The sequence below is a fragment of the Dermacentor andersoni genome, chromosome 10 (genome assembly GCF_023375885.2).
Source record: "Dermacentor andersoni chromosome 10, qqDerAnde1_hic_scaffold, whole genome shotgun sequence".
Classification (NCBI taxonomy): Eukaryota; Metazoa; Arthropoda; class Arachnida; order Ixodida; family Ixodidae; genus Dermacentor; species Dermacentor andersoni.
The window spans coordinates 103,707,403-103,727,762 of NC_092823.1; the positions used below are offsets into that span (position 1 = coordinate 103,707,403).

The 20,360-nt window shown below is 44.7% G+C and overlaps 1 protein-coding gene across 1 annotated transcript in view; it reads right to left on the bottom strand.

Moving 5' to 3' along the window:
• LOC126544557 (tyrosine-protein phosphatase 10D-like) overlaps positions 1–20,360 on the bottom strand; it is a 169,982-nt gene that overhangs the window by 28,116 nt on the left and 121,506 nt on the right. The window contains exons 3-15 of the mRNA XM_050191910.3: positions 18,605–18,886; positions 17,838–17,941; positions 16,170–16,350; positions 14,463–14,738; positions 12,511–12,611; positions 11,172–11,337; positions 9,968–10,228; positions 7,901–8,044; positions 6,879–7,004; positions 4,783–4,925; positions 2,889–3,030; positions 2,031–2,309; positions 1,321–1,602 (exon numbers count right to left, since the gene is read on the bottom strand). Of these exons, the coding sequence (XP_050047867.1) occupies positions 1,321–1,602; positions 2,031–2,309; positions 2,889–3,030; positions 4,783–4,925; positions 6,879–7,004; positions 7,901–8,044; positions 9,968–10,228; positions 11,172–11,337; positions 12,511–12,611; positions 14,463–14,738; positions 16,170–16,350; positions 17,838–17,941; positions 18,605–18,886 (2,487 nt within the window). The remainder of the gene's footprint in view (positions 1–1,320; positions 1,603–2,030; positions 2,310–2,888; positions 3,031–4,782; positions 4,926–6,878; positions 7,005–7,900; positions 8,045–9,967; positions 10,229–11,171; positions 11,338–12,510; positions 12,612–14,462; positions 14,739–16,169; positions 16,351–17,837; positions 17,942–18,604; positions 18,887–20,360) is intronic.

The following is a 20,360-nucleotide window of genomic DNA, read 5'->3' on the forward strand; positions in this document are numbered from 1 at the left end:
CAGTGCATTTGCATCGGTGTGCTCTCTATAGCTGGTGCTCTTGTAGTAATAGGCGCCCTGCCATGAAGCTCCCCACACACTCGTGACAGAAGAGACAGAACACCAACATACTGAAATATGTAGACTACTGTTGGTTCGTTAGGCATATGATGACCTTTTAGGTCTACGACGTCGGTACACGGTGGTAGTCTAAGTACACTCATGACATAACAATCTTGTCGTTGTGCGCGGAGTGCTTATGACTGGCCACTAAATTACCCTGCCAGTTACGAACTCGACCTTGGCGTGCCTCTGGTGACATAATCCATCTTTGTTTCCATTCAAGTCCACCAATCATTTGAGCTTGTCGCCACATGGTAGACTACGAAAAGTGGTCACGCACGACGTGGCCTCCAAGACCGGCACCCAATGTCATTTGATTGCCATCAACTTCTACAACAAGGACAGCAACGAACGGTCTCGTGCTGTTTATCCTCAGAGATTCGGAGCATGTACTCGATCTCGGGAGCCATGTCGCACACGGACCATTGTGTGCAGCTGCGCATGAAAGGTAACGAAAAGAAATTATACTCGAGGGGCGCGGCCTCCTTAGTAAATTATGCTCCACTTCATACATATCAGGCTCCGCTACGAAGGCTAGTTATATCGCTGCACGCATTTGCCTTCAAAAATAGTACATCACATTTGAAAGAAAAAAAGTGGGTATGCTCCATGTTTCTCGATGTAATCTTAAGCCTCATAACTTTATATCACAAAGCCTGACCTGTTGATTACATAGGCGGTGTTGCAGATCTGAGCCCATTAACTACTAAACGAGCGGAGTGGCACTTTTGTGCGATCAACAGCTGTAGCGCACCGTTGCGTTTGCGACCAAAACGTAGTACACTGCATACAAAAAGCAGAAAGGTGCCAAATAACACATTATTTGACGTAACTTTACGCCCAGAGCTCCATACTTGTAAAGTGTAATATACACCTGTATGAAACAGTTATTTCGTGATACATGTTGCAGATCGATTATTATTATTATTATTATTTGTTTTTAACACATATACACAGTTAACAGGAAAGAGAAAGCGAGGAGCAGGCTGGCAACTGCCATCGGAAGGGGCACAACGAGAAGAACTGCACTGTAAAAGCGTGCAATGCGAGAATTTCGTCACTGCACTAGTTGGCTAGCTTCCACAGTGTTTGCTGCCTGGTATCAGCATGAACGTTCTTGACAAGTCGTGACACTACACATGTTCACGATGGTTAAGGTGTGCAAACGTGACAGTCTGTGGATTCAGTGCCGTAACGATCGACCGCACTGGAACCTACCGGACTCGAGGGTCTGGAAGGTGCGGGACATGGGCAGACTGCGGCGGACGGTGGACGTGTCGTACCCGCTCATGACGGCAACCACGAAGGTGTAGTTGTGGTGGGGCCGCAGGTGCTCGTACGAGATACGCTCGCCAAGGGTGAAGTTCTGCACGAGCACGCCCCGGTGGTCCAGGTACTGCACCTCGTAGCCGTCGCGGTCGCCCGTGGCGCTTTCCCAGACCAGCGAGATGGCCGTGTCCGTCACTGTCAGCGCCTTGATCTCCTTCACCGGGTCCGGGACTGCGCGTCCACAGTACATATGGAAATTGGCTGTTTATTGAAATCAATAAGGGACACGGAAGGGAAGGAAATAACAGGTGACCACAATGTAACTGTCTAGCGCAGTCTCGGTGCAGGGGAGTGAAAAGGCAGGGAGAGAGGATAGGGTAATAGAAGGAAACTACTTACCAATGAGAGCAGTGCGCAAAAAATCAATCTGTTCACATTTTAGAAAGAAATAGAGAGAGAGAGAGAGTTGGTAATGAGCTTTCTAGATAGCTGCAGTGTTCGCTGAAAAAATAAGATTATTTTTCATTTGCATGTATGTATACACGAGTTCCCTAGCTATAGCTTTCCATGGACTGGATTTTAACTGTCGATTTATGGACATTTAAGGACTCTATCCTTATTCTAGATGTAAACAGCACATGATTTACAATGCAACTTACACAGCCTGGTGTGTCGGTAGATGGGCACGCTGTAGACTCCGCCACTGATTGTCCAAATGCTGATGTTGTAGAGTCTTCCGGGAACAAGATTGTCGAAGAGTACCAGCCGGTTGGTGTCATTCGACAGCTTTTCCTGCGCCGGTATACCGGTATCGCTAAGCTGGAACCGGTACCGGTCAAAGACCACGTGCCGCTGAGGCGTGGGCGTGTACTTGATGCCCAGTGTTCGAGTCTCATGTTCGTCGGCAACAATGTTAATGACAGAGTCGATGACAGGCACTGGAAGAAAAAAAATGTGTTCGTTTAATTTAGAGTTAGCTTACAATTCCTCAAGTAACTGCAGTCATGTCATCCACAAGTACAGACATCTGTCAAGCTGCAGAAAAATCGACATTTGGGTAAGTTGGTACTGATTGGATATCTTGATGGCCCAACGGAAACAATGAAGACATCAGAAAGGAAAATACAGGACAGAGTTGTGGCTTGGATAGGTCGTAGTTGTTAGGATGAATAACTCTCCTACAACTACGACCTGTTGTTAAGAACTATCAGCGCTGTTCTGTATTTTTCCTTCCTTGTGTCTTCGTCGTTTCCGCTGCCCCATAAAGAAGTTCAATATTTCACGCTCTATTTTAAGTACTGAACTGAACAAAACTAAAAAAATCAATGTAGCCACAGCCAATACCAAGAAACCATCACAGTTATGAGGAAATTCACACAAAAGTACTTCTTGCTTGTTCGCAATGGCAAAACTCTAGAATGGCACATGAATAAATCTATGTGCTGCTGATGCAGTACTTTTGCCAAGAGAATTTAAAGATAGAATGAAAGATTTGTAAGGAAAAAAAAAGTTCTCACTGGTTCTAGTCTGGACGCCGAAACCTTCACTTCTGACATCATGGCTGACGGCGTAAAGGCGGAAGGAGTACAACTCTCCAGGCTTCAGGTTTTCAATCACGACGTTTACGTTGTCTCCAGGACGTGTTATATTAGCTGGAACCTGCAATGCGGGTGTAACAGGCGCAGATATTAAGTCGCGGTATCCATAATGACTCCAAAAAGCCCAGACAATAAAATCTTACTGAATGTTTCAAAGGGGTACCAACATGAAATGTTCGACTGTTCATATTTATTTTGCGTTAGATGAAGCTCCTAGACCTCGAATCCCTAGAAAATTAATGACAAACCTCAGAGCACTGCAAACAATTTACCATAATAACACTTCAACAGCGGATTTCAGTTTAGTTTCCCAGGAGGATACTGTGCTGTGATGCCCTGACACAGTATCCTCCAGGAAAACTATACCGAAAGTGGCTGTGGAAAAGCTATTAAATTAAATATCTAGGGCGGTGCGAGGCTTAATAGCATTTTTCTGGGGTCCAGAGGTACGGGCTTTTTTAAAAAAAAATAGCTCGAAAATATCGTGTCAGTAGGCCTGCTTTCAAACGAACCAATAGAACCAAAACATTCTCGCTATAGCAATACAGCAGGCGGCACCATACCACACAGAAAAGTAGGCCACATGAAAATTTAGCTATTAATAAACATAAACACGCAACTTCGCCACTACACAGCGTCTTTATTATTATTAATAACGCTACATGTACATACAATTGCCAATGCAGTAATGTCGGCAATGCGATTTCTACATTGTCAAAGGCGGTGTCGAGCGCACTGCAACACGCATATCCTCAAAAACTGTTTTAGTTAGAGTACTCTAGCTCACAGAAGTTTAGTTCACAGCCAACGTACTCTAAACACTGTTGCACCTTGTTGACTCAGCAAACAAACCAAGCAGTTTGTTTGCTGAGTCATGGCTCTTCAGAGCATACGCGGTCATGCGTTATCATACAGAGTTTAGAAAAGCAGCCTTTATGACCTAGTTAATATCTGTATACCTTTGCGACCAAACCGGATATGAATGCTGTCTGCTGCATCTATACATAGCACCAAACACTATACACTGCCGAATGCCGTGCCTAAACAACATTTTATTCGAGTGATCACGTTTTGTCGGAAAGGTCTGGCTGCTTCAACGACGACGCATGCGCTAGTAAGTTATGTCCACTGTTGATGCGATGAAATTTATCGCATTTTTTCCTTAAATTTCATGCCTGACCATGGAGAACGAGAAATATTGGAAAAAATATATTCGAAAGATAATCGAGACATATTCATATTTTTGAGTAATTACTGTTCGATTCGACGTCTAAATCGAACAGTGACTTGACCCGAGGACTCAATCGCATAGAACAGTATTCGATTCGTTGTTCAAAGTTTTCGAACATTCCCGCACCGCTACATTTTATTTATTGCCCGGGCGCCGCCATGTTATGCTAGCTCCACAAAGCCCGCAATCAAAAGGCGCGCATACGTAACCCGCAAAGCTGTCCACTGCGCTATGCGCATGCGTCAGAGGCTCTGTGTGCGCTATACTAAAACTCTCTATTTAAATCAGTATATTGCGTCAAGTAACTAGTCACCTGGTGCTGTAAAAGAGGTGCGGTTACCCAAGGTTCGTGCAAGTATGGTTTTATACGTAAATATGCTTATCCATATGCATACGTTAGATTTACATAAAAGCTTCACATAAAAGTGCACGTAAAATCGTTAATACAGCGGGAGCCCCAAAGTTGGAACTGTCACGGGGGCTCCCGTACAATGTAGAGACACACGTACATACGCATGTGTGTATGCATAAATAATTAAAATAATTAATATTATTATGAACGGTAGAAAACTAGATAATTACCTGCTGCGATTTCTGCTTCTTCTGGTCGTTGAGAGGGTTGTAAACAATGATGTAATAATCGACGCGTCCCGGAGGTGCCGTCCACTCGAAGGTGATGTTTTGGGAGTCAAGGAAGTGAGTTACGTGCTTGATAGAGTTGGGGTCTGAAAAAAATTGCGTAAAGAGGGGTCAGAAGTGCCACTCTACAACAAAGCAAAATGCCCAGCTTATTCCGGGGCAGGAAAGCGTAAGAAATGAATGCCACGAAGTAGCACGCCTGTGCACACACTGCCTGAATAAATACGTCAAGTTTGTGCTTGTGGAAGAATCAATTTCTTAACTTAAATTATTAGTTTTTGAATCAACATATTAAGTTTTGTGCTACTCTTGATATGGTACTCGAACGTGATGCATGATTCTGGACTTGAACACAGAATGATAAAATTAAAATAGGTGAACCAGTCAATACCAGTGCAATTGCATTCGGCAAGCAATAAACAGGAGATTACAGAAATTACTAAAGATGAATATATATTGAACAAAACAATAGCATTTCAGCAATTCCGCATTCTAATGATTGGTGAAAGTCAAACACAGTGCTCATGTGCAAATCTTCACTACACTCGGCGGCCAACTTAATGTGCACTGATTTATTCAATATGCCCAATAAGTGAGCATGATCTAGGATTATCCTTCAAGATCACTCGAAGACACACTAACAGCATCAAAATTTCACCGGGTGCAGGACTTGCAAAAGAGCTGAATTAACTTAGGCGCATAGCCAGGAACTGGGACTCTCATTCTGGGTTAGTACGTACGATAAAAAGACGTTTCCTTTCATTCTACACCTGCACACCCAAACCAAGAAGAAATTAAGCGTTTTCGCGAAATTCACGTCCTGTAAACCTTTTAGACCACCTGCCTGTATATGTATTGCCATTTACGGAGTAAAGGTTAACAGAGCCGCAGACGTGAGCGACTAAATGTATTTTTTTATCTGCTGAAGTATAGATTGTAGCAACATAAGTGTCAACGTGCAGTTTTCTTTTTTGCTGCGACAATAACACGTGTCGCGCGCGCACACACACGCGCACGCGCACACACGCGCGCGCGCACACACACACACACGCACACACACACACACACACACGCACGCACGCACGCACGCACGCACGCACGCACGCACGCACGCACGCACGCACGCACGCACGCACGCACGCACGCACACGCACGCACACGCACGCACACGCACGCACACGCACGCACGCACACGCACACGCACGCACGCACGCACACGCACGCACACGCACACACGCACACACACACACACACACACACACACACACACACACAAACTTCCAGTGCATTGTGGTTGCACAAAGCGTCACATGTCGTTACCGGCATTGTTACTGCACTACAAGGTGATGCATGTGTCTGCTGCGGCAAAACGTCTGGAGAGCACTTGGCACGATGTAATGTGAAGATATTCACCCAGCGAGACCTGCAGTTAACGTACACCTTCCAGGAGCGCTCGGATTGAAAGTAGATGGAAGCATCAACTGGTTAGCAGTCAAGAAAAGCAAGAGACGTTTTTAGTATTTGTAGAAAAAAAAACAGGGAAGATATTGATAGGACCGGATCCATTACAGGCATAGGCAGTAGTACAAGTAGATAGATATACGAGTGTTGAGGAAGAGGAAAATGGATTAAGGAGGTGTATACAAAATTTCTAAAATGAAAGGCATCTATAGCATACCCGATTAACTCAAGCAGGTTAGGTGACCATTTGTCACCGCTTCATTTCAAAGGGGATGTCAGTAAATCATAACCACCATCTGCCGTCCGCGTATCTGGTAACCCGATATCCCATGAAGAGTAATACGTTTAGGCACAATTCAAATCTTTGTCTCAACATTCCTGCCCAGTTTTTCATTCTTCACAGTGACCAATAATGTCACATTAGCATTCGCCACCCTATTCCAGATAATTATTGTATGCATGAGACACACTGTACTTGCATTCGGACAATATTTCTCACTGAATCTGGGTATTGCTGATGATGGAAGACTCTTCTGACCATGACACTTAAAACAGATCACAAAAGAACGAGCACTTACACAGCGTTTGCTCCACGTCTTGGGCGTCAGTGCTTTCCACTTTGTTGCTGACTGTTGCCACGCGAACTACATACCGTTCTCCGGCGATCAAGTCATCGATTTCAGCCGACGTTGAGTTGACAACACCTAAATAAAGAGAGAGAGAGACAGGAGGAGAAAAAAGATGACGCTAACATTTTGTTCATTTCCTCGCAGATGATTGCCTACCGCCTGTCAAACTCACGTAATTTTATTTCATGAGAAAGGTACGCGGAATTCTCAAAAGAAATAGATGAGGGCCCCTATTCACATGGGTTGTCGTGTATAAGTGCTGCTTGCCATAGGCCGGCCACCTTCATTACATGATTAAACCTCGAAACAAGCAACACGGATATAACGAATTATTGGATATAACAAAATAAGTGTTTTTTCGCCGATCATCATCATCATCATCATCAGCCTGGTTACGCCCACTGCAGGGCAAAGGCCTCTCCCATACTTCTCCAACTACCCCGGTCATGTACTAATTGTGGCCATGTTGTCCCTGCAAACTTCTTAATCTCATCCGCCCACCTAACTTTCTGCCGCCCCCTGCTACGCTTCCCTTCCCTTGGGATCCAGTCCGTAACCCTTAATGACCACCGGTTATCTTCCCTCCTCATTACATGTCCTGCCCATATGCATGCCCATTTCTTTTTCTTGATTTCAACTAAGTTACTCGCGTCTGTTCCCTCGCCCAATCTGCTCTTTTCTTATCCCTTAACGTTACACCCATCATTGTTCCTTCCATAGCTCGGTGCATAGCTTTTCGCCGATATGACCCTGTAACGAGTATTGAATGCATGCTTATAACGAATATTGGATAGAAAAAAAGGTATTTCCGTGTCAGAGCGATTTTGTTGTAACATGGTTCAACTTTATTATGTCCAACATAACGATTGGATGATCGTGTTCTTACAAACAGTTGTAGCATAAGAGCAGATGCAAACGAATTGCGATGTTGAACATAAGAGGGCTCCATCGTACCCACAATATTCACTTACCGAATTCCCTCCAGTATGTAGATTCAATAGGGCGGTACCGAACAGCATAATGATCAACCAAGGAGTTTGCTGGGGCGTTCCATGTGAGTATCACGGTTGAGTTGCTAGCCTTGACTATTTGCAGGTTTTGTGGAGGCCTCGGGGCTGTAAATTTCAAAGTAGGGTTAGTTTATAAACGCAATTTGGTTTATCATGCAACGCAACAACTTTGTAAAAGAAACCATCTTTAGTACAGCGTACGATGTAGTGCCCAAGAAATCATTCCGACGTCTGGAAGTATACGAGCAGAATACAATCAAGCAGTCCATCCAAGAACACTCAATAAAACACATCTTTTTCGTGAACAATAACACATACGATAGGTACATTTAGGAAATGAGTACACAGAATTAGGGAACGCTATCGGCCAGGCATACAAAAGAACTCAGAGAATGCACAAAAGAATATCATCATCATCATCATCTGCAGCAGCAGCAGCCTGGTTACGCCTACTGCAGGTAAAAGGCCTCTCCCATACTTCTCCAACTACCCCGGTCATGTACTATTTGTGGCCATGTTGTTCCTGCAAAGTTCTTAATCTCATCCACCAACCTAACTTTCTGCCGCCCCCTGCTACGCTCCCCTTCCCTTGGAATCCAGTCTGTAACCCTTAATGACCATCGGTTATCTTCCCTCCTCATTACACGTCCTGCCCATGCCCATTTCTTTTTCTTTATTTCAACTAAGATGTCATTGAACGGCGTTTGTTCCCTCACCCAATCTGCTCTTTTCTTATCCCTTAACGTTATACCTATCATTCTTTCCATAGCTCGTTGCGTCGTCCTCAATTTAAGTAGAACCCTTTTCGTAAGCCTCCAGGTGTCTACCCCGTACGTGAGTACTGGTAAGACACAGCTGTTATGCACTTTTCTCTTGAGGGATAATGGCAACCTGCTGTTCATGATCTGAGAATGCGCACCAAACGCACCCCAGCCCATTCTTATTCTTCTGATTATTTCAACAAAAGAATATAAAAGTGCGCCAATTAGTTTTGGTTTGTAAGTATGCAAAGCCTCCTGAGGACGCGATTTCTAAAACCTCCGAACATCTTTCCCATTGATTGGCTCAAAAGAATAGGTTTGGCCAAGGTAATTAGATGACGTACACGATAAAAAGAAAACTGATTTCGCGAGTTGCTGATGTTTCAATTTTCCCCACAGGCAGAGCAAGAAATTAAGTTGCATAACGTTCTTTGAGGCAAACGCCCGTCTATGCTTTACCTAATTCAAGAAGTGAACAGTCTTTTGCATGTCATCCGTAGGTCGCAGGTACTGTAATGTGCAAGTCGTACTACGGCTGAAACATTTGATGACAGTTTTCTCAATGCCTGCCTTCACTGCTATGGACAGCACGCATGCTCTGAATTTGCAAACTACAGGTAGACTGAAATATTACAACCAAGAGCTGTGTCCGTCGCACTGACCAACTATAATAAGAAACCTTTCCCTCCCCCTTGTCCCGCGTAACGTGGCGCGGTTTTCCCTCTAACCAGCCGCGGCTATATGTAGAACCCGCCGTCAGACGGCGCCATTCTCGCACGTCTCAGTCGAGCAGCAGCAGCAACATCATCAAGAACAACGATGATGATGATTATAAGGATAACAGAGACATTTAGCCTGTCCGCTATTCCGGCAATCGGGGGCGATTGCCGGATTTGCGGGGGCGTAAACGTGAGCGGCCGAAGCGGCCAGGGCGGTGCAGCCACCTGGTGGCGTAGAGCTCAACCAGACAAACACAGAGCTAAAATTGCAGTAACCCACTATATCCTGCTTCGCTGCTGGTGCAAATTTTCGGCAGTGGCGTAATGGCGAGCGCGATTACGCCGCTGTTGAAAATTTACGCCAGCGTCTAAGCAGAATATAGCAACTTGCTTTGTGTTTGTGTGGTTGAGCTTTGCACCGCCAGCTGGCGCCACCAATCTGGCCACCCACGTTTACGCCTCCGCTCAACCGGCAAACCACCCGCGCTTGCCGGAATACTGGAGGCACTAAAATTCTCTAATGACGAAGTACCCGGCGGGCCACTCACCGACTGTCTGGTAGTAGGAGTGCGGCTCGGACCAGAGGCCGTGGCTAACCGCGTACACGCGGATCTGGTAGCTGGCGCCGGGGTACAGGTTGTTGAGCAGGAGCCAGTTCTGGCGCGTGTCCTCCTGGCGACGCTCTCCGGTGTCGTTGCGTACGTAGACGACCGCGAACGAGTCCTGCCGGCTTGTCACGTCAGACTTCCACGAAACGTTCATGTGCTGGCCGACCGGCTCCAGCGCCTCGATTACAGGCGACGCCGGACCTGCGAAGGGGCGATCACATTGCGGGAACTGTTAACACCTCACCAATTTTGCAATAATATGATTATCAATGTTATAGTTATATATGCATCATGTACAAGTTATAAATAAGACGAGACAGAGAGTCCAAGGGACAGTATAGCTTGTCCGATTGTACCCGCTGGAAAGCCACGAGAGGCACACACAATGCTACATTTTGTGAAAATGGTGAGTTGCAACTAAGTTTCTCAACACCCAGTACGTAGTTGGCAGTTAATATGCGGTGTTTGCACCGCATCGTGTGATGGTGTGTGAAGCCCCTCGTGTGTCACGTGTCTATTCACACGAAATAGCAGGCACTTTTCTTTTAAACTCCTTTACCGTTCCTCGTGCTTTCGCTCCCAATGAAACTAGAGTGTTTTAGCTTGTGGGTAAGCTTCTTACCGTTTGCAAATTACCAGGTTGCCGGAGCCGTGAACGGCAGAAGCAAATATGCCAGCGACATCTAATGGCACTTTGTCCAATGACGATGCGTTTGAAACATTTCTGCAGTGCGTGAGTGTTTTCATCGAAATAAAAGTATAAAAAAACCACACGTTATAACAATTAGTCGCTACCAAAGATTCCAATTAGCAGTTGAGTAGGGTATGGTAGGTAGCTGCAGTATTTGTTTGCTCATTGGTTAAGCTCTACACAACAAGATTTCGCTAACAGCGTTGCCGCTGCAGTAAAAATATCCTGTAAACCGCTATTAAGCAAGTGGTAATAGGTGGTGTCCAAGTCCACGCCCCAGCGACAGCTCCCTTTGATTAACAAAAGCCTATCTCGGAGGCTATGCCTTTTCTGGCTTGATGTAGCGGAAGCAATTGTTAGAGCCGCAAATGCGTCATGGTCGCCATGTTTTGGACATCATTTATAGGGTCACGGACAAGCTAGAGCTCACTAGTGGCACGGTTGTGTACTTACGTGTCGACTGATACGTGAAGACTGGCTTGCTTGCTACACCCTTGCTGACAGCGACAACGCTGATGGAGTAGTTGCGGCCTTGCAAAAGGCCTTTCAGCAACACCGAATTGTTCTTTACTGTCTCCAGGCTGTCGCTGTTGAAGGATTCCAGTTCGTTGTAACGAACCTGAAAATTAAAAAAAAGACATTAACGGTTGCGAGTGGGTGGACTATGGCGGAATTAGGGGAGAAGTACGTACAAAACTTTTATGTGAAGGAATGTTACGGCAGCTGGGGAGGCAAATTATGTGCATTTATATATATGATGACGTTGCCGGTAATAATGTTATGTTATAACCAAATTACTGTTCTTTCTGTGCAATATTACCGCACCACTTCGTGATACTAAGATGAAGCTTTAGCTCGGGCCCAACTGCGACGCGGCCTATTCAAATACATGTAAAACGCAAAAACGCTTTCCTGAAATGACAACCGGACCGATTTTAATTAATTTTGTTCCATTTGAGAGACAAAGTTTACTTCTAGCGACTGTTGCAAGCGGAATTTCGATTTATGGCCTGGATTTTGTGAAAAGAATTTTCAAAAAATTTGAAAGATCAAAGAAAATAGACGCACGATGTTTATAAATTAATAGCTCTGCATCAAAAACAGATATCGCGGTTCTGTAAAGCCATTAGATCATTCAAAGCGGGCAAATTCTTTATGTCAGTTTATATCTTACGTGAATTTGGCAAGTCGTGTACAAGGGTTCTGCAAAAGCTGTATTTCCATATTATTCATTTTTTTAGATTCATGTGTAACATAACAATTTTGTCCGCTTTAGACGTACTATCAGATGCAATTTACAGAATTGTGATATTATTTTTCCTTGCTGAGTCAGAGTGTTGTAAACATCATAGTTTCGTTTTCTGAAAATTTTCAATTTCAGCCAATTTTTACTAAAACAATGACAATATAAATAAAGAATTAGAAACCAGCAGTCACTAGATCTTAGGTTTTTCTTTTAAATGCAACAAACCTCGTCAAATTTGGTGCAGTGGTTGCCAAGAAAAACTAATGTTTTTTACATGTATTTAGAAAGGAGCACCCGAGCTAAAGCTCCCTCTTAAAAAAACACATTTATGCGATTTTATAATTGCCATGATATTGTGACCATGACAACTGAATGACCTTAGATCAGTCATCTTCAGCACTGCATATGGACGGATGCTGCAAGTTTGAAGGAATCTATAACAGCCACTGGCTACGTAAGTTATCAATCCAACGCGATTTATTTTGAAGTCCGATTTAAAAAATAGTACGAACATTGAGACCCCACAACGTTAGCATAAAGACTCACCATGTAGGCATCCTGAAGGCTTGCATTATTGGGCTTCCAGCGAACCAGGATTTCTCCAGCATCCCCATAGGTTGCATTCAAGTCCTCCACAGACAAAGGATCTGCGTGATGCGTGCGACTTCGATCAATAAGAAGTGCAAGTCAAGAAGTTAAACACAAGCGTTGATCACATTTTATTAAAATTACGATTATTGAAAGAGATTTTTAACAAATTCTAGTCCCTTCGTGCGGGTACTTGTTGCTTCCTTGTAATAATTCGGTATGTAACTGTATTGGCGTGAATTAGTGCTATTTTTATGTTTTATTAGTATTTATTCAAACATATAAATTTCTTGTTGTTTCGTAATATCGAGCAACTTGCTAAATGCCAAACTGCAAAAAGCGCTTAGCTTGCGACCATCTTTGGTGAAGATCATAATGAGCGCGATGAGCCGGAAAATTTGTAAAATATGTTGTTCGGTAAAATCAAATTAGACGGCGTAAATCAATGAGCCAAGCAAGCATTTGTGCTAGTCAGGCCGGCGAGCCGGCGTACCAGGTGATGAACGATATGTTTTTTAGTATTGCATGAAACTGATTACTTTAATCCCACAACATCCAAGACATCGTTTTTGATACGTAAGCTGAGTTTGACACCCAGGAATGCTAATTTAAGCGTGGGAAGCTTAGCTCAAAGCCCATATAGTAGCGTTTTCGACGCTTTGAAACTAACGTTAAGTTGTGTATAAGTAAGCAAACTAATTAATGAATAAATAGTTACTACATATTAAGTGTTATTTTACAAACCTATTCAATTGTCGGGGTTACAGATGTACTGGTCATGACCAAAAATAAGGGTGAACAAGTTGTTTTAATTCTTTATTTGTGTGCGTGCGATAGTGCTTGGGTTTTGTGGGGTTAACGTCATCATCGGCCTTACAACGTTTGGAAAGGAGGAACTCACTCGGCCATGTCGAGCAACTCGCTAAACAAGAGATAGCGCCCTACGTAAGCGGCGCCGTTGTCTAAGATCGCCATGAGCGCTCCGATTCTAAAGGTCCGTATAAATGTGCATTCGTCAAGATCAAGTTGGAGGACGTAATACTGAGCCAAGAAAATTTTCTTCCCAGACAAGCCAACGAACCGGAAAACAGTCTGTCAACTCGTATTTTATTAGTATTTTATGTAACTAATTAGTGCTGGTGTGGTCTTTCTTGTCTCTTTCCTCTTTTAATATCTTGCGCTAGACTTATGCCTTGTACGATTAATTTATTCCTTGGTTTTGCAAAGTTTCGGAATGTGGACATCGCTTCACCACATCAAGCAACTAGCTAAACTGAAAAAAGCGCTTAGGTAAAACACCATCGTCGCCACGATCGTGATGAGCGCTGCGAATTCGAAAATTCACGAATTTGTGCATTCGTTAAAGTGAAGCCAGACAGCGTAGGTGGTGGCGATAAACTTTATTGAAAGGGGGAAAGGTAAAGAGGGACGTGGCTGAGGGTTAGGGCTCAAGTAAGGCCCTGGGCCTGCTTGGCCTTTTCCACCCAGCCTACCAGTTCAAGTTGTCGGTCGACGTCCCCGGAACTGAGCCAGGCTGTCCAGTCAGTCTCGCTGCTGACGGGGGGATGAGAGAACGGGAGCGAGGTGCATTCCCACATTATGTGTGTGAGTGTTCCTGTTTCTGAACAGAGCCTACATTTGTCGCTTTCCCTGCCCCCTGTGATTTTGTTAATGTATTTTGGGTGTGGGTATGTATGCGGACAACCTCAGGCCGATTTCACTCACATCATGCGTCGGCAAACTGATGGAGCACGTGGTCCTAGACCGTCTCAATGAACACGTAGAAGATGGGGACGAGTTCTCCCACTCTATGTTTGGTTTCAGACAGCGTAAATATGAGTCAAGAAACAGACAAACCAGCGAGCCGGCGGCGCGTTCGGGTTATGATCGCATTCGAGGATTGCACTCACGTGTGGTGACGTTTCCCATGACCGGCCAGCTGGCCACGTTGCCGCTGACCGTCTTCACCATGACCTCGTAGGTGCGGCCGGGTTCCAGGTCTTGGTCGAAGATGGCCACTCGCTCTTCATCCCTGCCCACAATCTGCCTAAGTGAGTGCTGCATGCTCAGGGCTACCTGGTAGCGGTCGAATTCGGAGAACGACTTTGGAGGGGACCAGGACACTTCGAACGACCGGGAGGTCACTTTCTCCTTGTTGAAGGTCACGTTGGATGGTGGGAGGGGAACTGCGTTGGTTGAGAGGGGGAAAGAAGGCAGAACCCGGAAGGCAACCGTTATTGCACGAAAAATGCGCGCTCTTCGCGTCGTCATCATTAGTATATCACGCCACAAAGCTGCAGCAGGACAATTGAAGACATGTGCAGCGCAAGGTTTAGTACTGCTATTCAACACTTGGTCAGCACTTGGTCAGCACTTTGTCAACACTTTGTCAACACTTTGTCAACACTTTGTCAACACTTTGTCAACACTTGGTCAACACTTGGTCAACACTTGGTCAACACTTGGTCAACACTTGGTCAACACTTGGTCAACACTTGGTCAACACTTGGCCCATGGTCAAAGTCCTCACCGTGTGTGAAGTGTTGGGAAGAGGTGATGCTGCTCATCGTGAACTTTTCAACAAGTGTGATCATCTGCGCAGCATTCTCTTTCCTCTCTTCTGTCTCTCCATCTTTTCACCCTTCATTTTTCTGATTAATTAACTGATCAATTATTTTGGTGCAGTCGGTTGTTTCTACAATAACTTCTGTCTGAATTGGCCTCGTATTCTAGTAGGACTTGCACAGCTCCTGCACTCTTTATTTTACCTTTCTTTAAGTGCAAATAAAGCATCAAGTATTACGTATCGCTCTTTAACACGCAGATAAATCTAACTGCGCTGGCGACATTGGATTGCACCCGCCCAGATTACATGCACAGATGACCGGCCGCAAATGAAAATGTCGATCTCAGGCGTCCAGTGACACAAACTAAGATATTGTAACTTTAAAACTCTTCTCAGTCATTTCACTCAGCTTTAGGAGATTCATTGGCATGATCAATGGTACCATACACAATATGCCAAAGTGAAAGGACGTCAAAATTTTTACCCTGAAACTCTAAAGTAGGCTCTTGCACATTCCTTGCTTTATCGGCACTCAGTTCACTAAATTTGTAGCAAAATAATAACCAGTGTCCCCCTCATTAAATACTGAAAGCAGCACAGACATTTCTGTAATCAAACGGCAAGGTGTAGGCACTATTTTTCTGGGCACTATCCAAATGCCCAAAAGTGCGTGAAAATGGAGATGTCGCTGGCTTTCTACCGAAGGAAAAAGAAACACAGGATCGATTAAGCAATTTTTGGAATATCTACAGACTTGCGACCTCATCACTGCTTAGGGAAACACGTAAGTATCTAGGATATACTTTCTTTAATTTTCACTGTGAATGCCTACGTTAATAATACGAGTACAGCCAATTTGTAGTACCGATTCTTGAAGTCGACATATTGACGAATTCGAAAAAGTATGAAACGGCGAAATCGACAAACCTTGCAAAGCTTATCAACCCCACGGAAAGTTCCGGCAAATGTGTTGGCCGAACGTACACTAATTTCATTTTCGACTTGGCGAAGGCGTTTTCGCAGAACACTTGAACCGGCTGGTGCCACTCACCGGTTCGGTACTGTGCCTCTGTGGGTGCGCTGATCTGCGTCTGGCTGATGGTCTGCACCGAGATGTTGTACGCGCGACCAGGTACGAGGCCATAGAAGGGGGCTTGTGCCGGACCGGGTGGCTCACCTTCCTTGTCGACGTAGAGGATGGACTGAGAGGCATCCTCCGGTGTGATGCTCACCTGTGTGTTTGAGCTCAAATGAGTCAGAGTGGGGCTCCAGAAGCGGGCGGGGGGGGGGGGGGGGGGGTAAGAAGAAAAGAAAAGTATGTGCTGGGTCTGCAGTTAGCTGACCCAGAGTAGTGTCACTGGCTTGAGGATGAGAGAGGGGGGCGAACCAACTCAGGTGCAGTCCACTGCCCTAGGGGGAGCAGCACGCTAAGAGGTGGCTGTGCTGCAGTCGCCACTAAGTAACCGTTTCCGGTTATAAGGAATAGTAATTATATTTTGCTGTAAAGGTTGTATCGTGCAAGGAATTGTTCACATTATGTCACTTTAATATATAATATTTAACTACGAGTACTAACTGTGGGCTTGGAGTGTCTAGCTGCACAAATTCTAGAACAATAACAAAATGTAAGTTGTCAATTGCCATATCGTCTTTGTTTATTTCTACAGAAGCAAATGCCTAATTACAGGTAAAAATACAGCAAGAGAAGTAAATGAGAGTGGCAAGAGAAAGAGGTGAGGGGGGGGGGGGGTAACACGCCGAGCAGCCACACTGGATGCCGGGAAGCGGAGTGACGCTTCTGAGCTGACCACAGTCTTCTGCAAACAATCTCAGTGAAGAAAACAGAGAGCCTTAGCTTCTCCTTAAACTTCTTACCATTTACGAACAACCGTGCTAGCGGAGCGCGGAAATGCTGGTAGCGACAACTTGTGAGGCTGTGTACAACTACAACGCACTTGAAACGTTTTTTCGTTGTGCGAGTGTACCCGTCGAAGGAGAGTCGCAAATGACTGCAGGTCAGTGATTATGTTACTACTGAAGCTTTACGAGAGCACCTAAGTAGAATATGGTAGGTCGCTGCAGTATCAGTTTTGGGTACTCTCCGGTTAAACTCCCCGTCACAAGATGTCGATACCAGCGCTGTTACTGCCTTATGTACATCTCTTTGTTACCACTGTACTCAGGAAAATGTAATGCGTTTATGGACAACATAACAGCATTATATGATGAGTCTAATCACTTGTTCATGGTTCTCTTGAACAAAATGTTTACAATCAAGGAAACATATTTGCTTCATGCCGATTTTTTAGTGCTTTCATTCTTTCTTCTTCATTCTTTCGCGCTTCGCCTTTATGCTATCTTTTTGTGCTCGCTGTCCCTCCACTGTGCTTTAATATTTCCTGAAGAAGCTAACTGCCCTTAAGCCACCTTGCCTCCAAGGACCTCTAAGAAAACTGCATGTTTTACTCAACGTATGAATCTAAAAAAAACAAATAAAATCAGTTTTCAAACTCTTTTCTGTTACTAGATGCCTTGCTTCACATTTTCAGGAAATGCACCTGGTAATGACACTTGGTTACTGAGTCCAAAGACAATGTCCCAGAAGCGATTCACCTACTATACAGTAAACATACACTCAATAGTTTTGCAGGTTAGCAGCTATGATGCTACATACTGATTATAGTAAATGGTCATAATTAAAGGTACTGCTTTCACTCACCAAATACTGGTCGAAGATGCCGGAAGGGTAGGGTGGCTGCCACAGCACCAAGAGCGTGGTTTCATTTCGGAACCACACAATGAAGCGGCCTGGGGCATTCGGTTCTAGGAAGAATGAATGAATGAATGAATGAATGAATGACATTTTTATAGAAAAGGCTGACGCTTCACCTTATGTCGGCTGGCTAAAGGAATCGCTTCGTCATGTCAAGCAAATTGCTAATTGCTAAACCAGTTGCGTGTATAAAGTAGAACGGCGCTTGAGCTTATGCGAGTAGTTAGACTTTATCCACTGCTACTGATGGACTTAAGCTCCCACAATAGCACACGCGCTTACCGCAAAGAAGTAAACATCAACACGGAGTACCCAAGTACATGTTACACAGCTCTTGTTTCCTGCACAACTGCTACTAAAAGGCACAAGCTCTTACAATGGTATGCATATTTTTATGCCACTTAAAGCCATACTGCACCTCTCTCACACAGGTAAAAAACAGGAACAAGAGGCGAAGTTCGCATTTTGTACTGATGTTCTTTGTACATGGCGCCAAGTGGTCAGAATAGTGCGCTAACGTGTAACTTTACTTTCAGATTAAAATATCTTGTCTCCCCATCTTCAGAGTAGCTAGGTCTCATTCTTTTGCACGTGTAAAGCGCGTGGTATAGCATCTGCAACTTTCAAGATACGTTTCAGTGCTTCTTCAAGCTCGCATGACACATAGATCACCTCGTAGCCGTCAATACCTGACGGGGCTACGCAATACGTACTTGTGGTGAAGTTCGACGCGGCGGACTGCTGGGACTCGCGGGACTTGTAGACGCTGAACAGTTGCAGCTGGTAGGTGCCTCCCGGGGTGAGCTCCCTGAGCGTGTACGGGGGGTTTTCGTCGTTCAGGTGCACACTGCGCTCAGGCGCCTCGTCCTGGTCGGAGAGGGGGGAGATGGCGAGCCGGTATCCCGTGATCTTGCCTTCGGCCGGTGGCTGCCAGTACACGTGGGCCACTTTGCCCGTGTCAATTTTGATGGACAGGTTGGTGGGCGGGTCCGGCTCTGCAGGAGCATCGGCGAGAAGAGCACCAAAAGCAGGCATCAATCAATCCGGCACAACTGAACGCGCAGCTTCGTTGTAGTATCTTACGAGAAGTTGCGCAAGATGGCTCGCGATGTTCTCTATGCATACCATGATACGCGCAGAGCTTCAGCTAAAATTATACGTACGTGATGAAAAGCTATCCTTCGGCTTTGGTGGGCTCCTTGGGAAGGCAGGCAGGTTGGAAGTATCAGTGGGAGCAAGGTGCCGTTTTGAATAAGGTGTTTAGGCAGCATGCTTATTATTTAAACAGTTGTTATGTGATTAATCTAAACAAGGCAAAAACATTCACAGAAAGATGAAAAGTTCAAGGGATCAAGAGTGACTGAACAAGGGAAGCCCTAAGCCTGGAGCCAAACATTTCGCCAAGGAGGCTTGTTTTAGCCAAGACCTGACGACGAGAAGTGGCCCTTTCTCCTAATGTTGGTTTTAGGCTTGGGTTTCTCTTCGTCCACCGTTGACAAGCTGTTATGTAACTGTATTACAATATATTGAAATACCATTGAAGTGTTTCGAAGAACATATCCTCGAGTGCTGGTGTTATGTAGAGAGGTGCCTTACACCCACGGTCTGTACAGTTCGGTGAAAAAAGGACGGAAGGACAGTCTTAACAATGCATTCGATAGAAAATGTTGACTTCAAAAGTGAAACCTTCAGGTTTTTTTCCGCGACTTAGCCAAACTTTCGATGTGAAATTTTACCTACTCCTGTAAATATGATGACTTTATGACCTTTTGCCAGCTGACCCATAAACATGTCTCAAGCATAGACTGAGATCAGTGAGAAAAAGAAAAGCGCTTGTAATTTTTCTCTCATCCGACTATTGATATGTGGGACTACGTTATGCTTCTAACTTACCTGCTGTCACTGAGCTGTACTATGTCGTTAAGGAAAGCACTCTGGAAGTATATTTCTAAATTTTGCTCCATAGGGTAATTAAATAAGTTGGTGAGTGTGTAGGCCCTATATATTAAACAATATGGAAAGAATGCCCAGAGAAAGGGATGACTAATTGCTCTGCCACGAACTTTTTCACTGTTGGTCGAGTGCTGTGGTATAGCTCCAATGAAGGACCAGATAGTGTGCGCATTTATTTACGGGGCACTCATACAGCTTTTGAAAAACTTGGGTCGTTAAAAAGGAGAACAGATGCCAGAACTGCTGTTCTCCTGCAGCGCACTGAAGACAGGCTGCGATGCTTTACTTTCGATGGTATGGCGCCTAACAAATAAGAAATCAGAAATTTTACCTCACACGCTTTTTGTCGCTATATACTTTGCAATTTTTGAGCTGCAAGAGGTTTTCACATACATTTATGCATTATAACCTTGTTTTGCTCATTTTAAACCATGGTGTTCGCACACAAAAGATATTTTACGCGCTTAAACAAAACACCACAACAAACAGAGATACATCCTGTGGCGAAAGCCCGAG